Source organism: Brassica napus, chromosome A8, assembly GCF_020379485.1.
Source record: "Brassica napus cultivar Da-Ae chromosome A8, Da-Ae, whole genome shotgun sequence".
Taxonomy (NCBI): Eukaryota; Viridiplantae; Streptophyta; class Magnoliopsida; order Brassicales; family Brassicaceae; genus Brassica; species Brassica napus.
In genome coordinates this window covers 14,574,156-14,580,133 of record NC_063441.1, presented here as the reverse complement: position 1 = coordinate 14,580,133, position 5,978 = coordinate 14,574,156, and the positions used below count along the sequence as shown (strand labels likewise).

The 5,978-nt window shown below is 35.1% G+C and overlaps 1 protein-coding gene across 1 annotated transcript; it reads left to right on the top strand.

The window, feature by feature from the left end:
• On the top strand, positions 1-1,858 carry LOC106424192 (CBL-interacting serine/threonine-protein kinase 6-like). Its single transcript, XM_013864938.3, has one exon. The coding sequence runs from the start codon at positions 318-320 to the stop codon at positions 1,614-1,616; it is 1,299 nt and encodes a 432-aa protein (XP_013720392.2). The 5' UTR covers positions 1-317; the 3' UTR covers positions 1,617-1,858.
• Positions 1,859-5,978: the final 4,120 nt, after the last annotated feature.

Sequence of the window (5,978 nt, the reverse complement as noted above, 5' to 3'; positions counted from 1 at the left end):
GATCTATATAAAGACAGCTCTTTCTCTGCTTTTGTCCGGTGAAAAGAAAAAACAGAACAACGAGTTTCGTGTTTCACTTAGATCTTGTTTTCATTTTCTCTCTCTATACTGATTTTGAAAAAGGAGAAAAAAAACTTGTAAGGGAATGCAGAGAGATGGTCGGAGATTCGCCGGTGAAGACTAAGCTGTGTGATCGGTTTAACCGATCTGTCGGCGGCAGAAACAGCCACCGGAAACACGTTGAGGACGGGTGATTAGTTCTAAACACCAAACAAAGCTTAAATCTTTTTTTTTCCCTTTTTTTTGGTTAAAAAACAATGGTCGGAGCTAAACCTGTGAAAACGATGGAGAAAGGATCTGACGGTGCGGGGCTTCTCCACGGCCGTTACGAGCTAGGTCGTCTCCTAGGGCACGGAACGTTCGCGAAAGTGTACCACGCACGTAACGTAACAACGGGAAAAAGCATGGCGATGAAAGTCGTGGCCAAAGAGAAGGTCATAAAGGTAGGCATGGTGGAGCAGATCAAGCGAGAGATCTCAGTGATGAGCATGGTGAAGCATCCCAACATCGTCGAGCTTCACGAGGTCATGGCCAGCAAATCCAAGATCTACTTCGCCATGGAGCTAGTCCGCGGCTGCGAGCTATTCGCCAAAATCTCCAAAGGAAGGCTACGCGAGGACGTGGCGCGCGTGTACTTCCAGCAACTAATCTCCGCCGTCGATTTTTGCCATAGCCGCGGAGTTTACCACCGCGATCTTAAGCCGGAGAATCTGTTGCTTGACGAAGAAGGCAACCTTAAGGTCACTGACTTTGGTCTCTCTGCTTTGACTGAGCATTTGAAGCAAGACGGGCTTTTCCACACCACGTGTGGAACTCCGGCGTACGTTGCGCCGGAGGTTATACTGAAGAAAGGATACGACGGAGCTAAGGCGGATCTGTGGTCGTGCGGTGTGATCCTCTTCGTGCTTCTCGCTGGGTACTTACCGTTTCAAGATGATAATCTTGTGAACATGTATAGGAAGATTTATAGAGGAGACTTCAAGTGCCCTGGATGGCTTTCTTCCGATGCAAGAAAGCTCGTGACGAAGCTTCTGGATCCGAATCCGAATACCCGAATCAGTATCGATAAGGTTATGGACTCGGCTTGGTTCAAGAAACACTCGACGAGATCCAAGAACGAGGCTGAGGATCTTGATATCTCTGTGCATAAGTCCAAGGAAGAGACTGAAACGCTAAACGCGTTTCACATCATCGCGTTGTCTGAAGGGTTTGATCTCTCGCCCTTGTTTGAGGAGAAGAAGAAAGAGGAGAAGAGAGAGATGAGGTTTGCAACTTCTCGTCCCGCGAGTAGTGTCATCTCGAGTCTTGAGGAAGCTGCGAGAGTTGGGGACAAGTTTGATGTGAGGAAGAGTGAGAGTAGAGTGAGGATTGAAGGGAAACAGAATGGTCGGAAAGGGAAGTTGGCGGTGGAGGCGGAGATATTCGCGGTGGCTCCGTCGTTTGTTGTCGTGGAGGTGAAGAAAGATCATGGAGATACTCTTGAGTACAATAACTTTTGCAGTACGGCTCTTAGACCAGCCCTCAAAGACATTTTCTGGACTTCAACACCTGTTTGAATCTTTGATTGTCTAAGTTCCTGAAAAAAGTATTGTTGGATTCTAGATTTGGTTCGTGATTCTTGTTCTTGATTCTTGAATCGTCTGGATCGTGTATAAAGGTTTGTGTCTTTGATTATTTGTATGTTGTCTCGTTGTTGTCGATATGTTGCTTCACGAAGCAGAGACTGTTGTGTGTGTGTGTTCCTGTTGTTCAGAATGATGTCTTAAAGATTCCATATCAACAAATGATATTTATGACTCTTTAAAAATGTTCAATAGTCAATTCTTATGCATTCTCATTGTCTGTTTTATTTTTGTTTTGCATTACACTGGAATGATTAGGACATCATCATCATCTTGTCTAAACCTCTTCCAATTGGAATTGGTCCAGTTTATACTAGTGTCTTATTGATTCATCTGTTATTCTGATGCGTGTCGACATAACTCATTTGAATTTGAGCCGCGTTTAACTTTATTGAGTCTTACTCCCTATGTACACATAAGAATTATCAATCATACATACCATTTTATAAGATGATTAGTAAAGTCATTTAATCCAGTCAGGGCATCTCCAACCCCACTCCATATTTTACTCCAAAATTGAGAAAATGGAGTGGGAAATGGAGTAATGAACAAAAAATAAAAGGATTACTCCATTTATAGAATAATCCTTTTATTTTTTGTTCATCACTCCATTTCCCACTCCATTTTCTCAATTTTGGAGTAAAATATGGAGTGGGGTTGGAGATGCTAGCTTTAGTGATTGTATTACAGCTCAAACGTGATATAGATTATATGATTAGCGATGGCTTTGATTTTTTTCATCAAATATTGAATGGGGATAAGTATTACCTGATTTGGTGAAGATAATAAAACAATGGAGTAGAAAAGTTGATGGATCCTGATAATATTAAAAGGAAAAAGGAAGACGAGGTGGGCAACAAAACAAGAGTAGAAGCTGCATGATTGTGATGGATGTTTCACGAACCATATTATATAGTATTATCTTATCTGTTTCACATCTTACTAGTAAAGTTCCTTTTTCATATTTGACATGTGAGATCAATCATGAAGATGCAAACCACCAACCCATGATTTATTACTTCAAAGAAAATAATTGTGACATTAGTATTTGGAAATGTATAACGTCCGAGTACCATCAAATTTCTAACCAAATACAGACTTTTAATACTGACATTTTTCTTGATCACTGTAGAAAAATATTGAAGATAGATAGATTTATAAATAAACATTTATATCTCTATAATTAATTAATATGAACTTATGATTTAGATTTGAGGGTTGACATTTATGATTTCTTTTAAAAATTATTACTTAAAATTCAAAAATATTTTTTTTTAAATAGTTTCAAAAAGAATTTTTAGATTTCAAAACTGAAATTTGAAAAAAACGAAAAAAAAAAATGAATAAAAATTTGAATTGAAAACGTATTATTCAAAAATAATAATATTGTTTTCTACTATTTATTTAAATAATTTTTTTATATTTATATATTAATAAAATAGAAGTTGAAAAGTCTTTTACCTCTTTAATAAAAAAAATTGATAATTTTTCTCCTTGTTGTTCTTTTGTTGAAAACTCATTTTAGTATCTTTTTGATAGAATTAACCAAAAAGTAGTTAAAATCCGAACGTGTTCAAAAATTTGGTATCTAAAAAACTGGAACAGAATCTGATCCGAACCAAAATATTTCGAGTATCTAAATATATCCAAATGAGATTTATATACTTAAATATATTAGTTATTTTTATTTAATATCCGAATTATATAAGCTATTTTGAAGTTGTCCACACTATTGAAAATATATATTAATAGTCAAAATTAAATATCTAAAATTGTTACACAATACTCAAAACAATAAAAAATACTTAGAATAACTAATAATTTTTCATCCGAATATTCAAGCCAAACCAATTTTATATGAAGTTTAAGTATTTTAGAATATGTTACTCAAACTTATATGGTATAGATTTTGGAATTTTTTAAATATATATAAACTTTAATTTTTTAAAAAATAATTAAAATGGATTATCAGAACCCGTACTAAAATCCAAATCAAGCTCGAACCAAATTTTATAAATACCTAAATAAAACTGAAATATTTAATTACAAAAATTTAAAATCCGAATAGCTCCGAACCAAATCCGAATGAGTACGTGAATGCATATCCCTAAGGAAACTAATAGAGAGGGATATATTTGATTATGATTATACTAGTGGCTGATATCTTTTAATTTGGGAAGTTACATTGCCCGAGCTGTTGAACGACAAATGGGCCTGGCTAGAGCCGAAACAGTCGACGGAATAATTTATGTCATGGGTATGAATTTTGAGCCCTTCATGTTAGCATGTGCTTTTTTTTTTTGACAAAAGATCTCAGCATGTGTTTGTTTCTAAAACTTAAAACGTAAAAGACACTCGGAATAACCAAAGCAAAATAAAGTACACATGACCGGTTTTAGGTATACTCGGATGAAATATTTGCTTTAATCCTTAAATTTTAAAACACTGATATTTATAGATCCAAACTATATGTAATCAAATACTTTTTTTATTTATTAATATTAACCTAAAAATGTTTGAATTTTAAATTTCAGATCCGGTATTGGAAATACAAATGCCATCCAACTAATATAACAATCGAAAAACCCGACAATATGTAAGAAAACGATATGGAATTCATCATTTGTTAAAATTTGAGGTATATTTAAAGTTTTTGGCTCTTTTTTTACCAGTTCGTTAGAAATGACATGATTTTAAAAAAATTAACTTGTCTAAAGAATAAGTGAGGAAACTTTACAGTCAAGACCGATTATCATTTTATCATCAATCGTTCTACTGATTTAGTGGAATGTTCTCCTCCTCTAGCGCAACATCATGATCTAGCAAAGACAGCTTGGAAAGTAGACACTGTTCCCAAAATAAAACATTTTCTGTGGAGGTTATTATCGAAGGTCCTACCTTTGATGGAAAATCTACGTCATCGTCATGTTGTGGCCAACTCCCAATATTTTAGGTGTTGTCAGCATTCAGAATCAACAAATGACGTGTTCTTTACTTGTAATTATGCTCAAGGCGTTTGGAGACTTTCAGGAATGCCATAAGTCCTACTAATCGATGAAACTGTTGCTGTCACAGATAAACTCCGGTTCATTATCAACTTTGCTAATGATCAATCTCTCCCTCGTGAAATCCGTCTTCAACCAATTTGGATTTTCTGGCGTCTCTGAAAAGCAAGAAACGAACTACTCTATGCACAGAAGGTCTTGACGGAACAACTGCTGTTACAACGAGCTCAAAACGATGTGAAGGAATGGATTCAAATCACAGGACACAAATTTCAGGTACAACAAACTACCAGTCCATCAACATTGTCCTCGAAATGGAAAATCCGCCATTAGGTTGGGTAAAATGTAACTTTGACGTTGCTCATCGTGAAGGTAATATTCCTTCTCGTCTAGGATGGATTATACGGGGACTTTCCTAAATAGTGGTAATGGTGTTTTTGAGGGTCGAACAACAGTTCAAGAAGCAGAATGTTCCTCCTTATTATGGGCTATACAATGTTGTTGGGGTTTAGGATATCAGCATGTCATATTCGAAGGAGACAACCTTGGCATTATGCAGCTCATAAGTTCGGAAGATATCAACATTAAACTTCAGTCCATTTCTCATACGATTAATGCTTGGAAAAGTTGTTTTTCTGGGATCAAATTTACTCACCAAAATAGAGATGGAAATCGATGTGATGATGTTTTTGCCAAGGCAGATGCTGTCCATCTTTTCTTAAACACCGCTACTAAGCCTTCTAATATTTCTCATTCTTGTCCATCTTATCTTCAACACATTGTAATAACATATGCTTATTAATAAAATTTTGGCCGACAAACAAAAAAAAAGAATAAGTGAGGAAACAGCTTGTCTTAAGTTCCATAATTTATTTTGAATTTGTTTAGGGTTTATGATTTGTTTGTATGTTATAGGACTATACCCTGACTTTTCAAAGACCCGAGCTTGTTTCCTCACTTATTGGTATACCCTAAATAACATTTACGTCCATATAAAACAAAAATTACGAAGCGCATCTCCAGCACTATTTCATTTTATATTTCAGACATCACTTTGGAGTAAAATATGTTCCAACTCCACTCTATTTTCAACTCCAAAATGAAGTAATGACTAGGATTACTCTATTAGTAATCCTACATTTACTCCATTTTGGAGTTGAACTTTTTTATTTATAGAATGCTCTTCTAAATTTTGAATGCATTTATTTTTCATATTTATATCATATATGAAAATAGTATAAAATAAATATAATATTTCATAAGAGATTATTTAATAATTTTACATAAAATT

Bases quoted from the DNA above. Each gene is read 5' to 3' on its own strand.
- LOC106424192 (XM_013864938.3), top strand. From the start codon at position 318: ATGGTCGGAGCTAAACCTGTGAAAACGATGGAGAAAGGATCTGACGGT.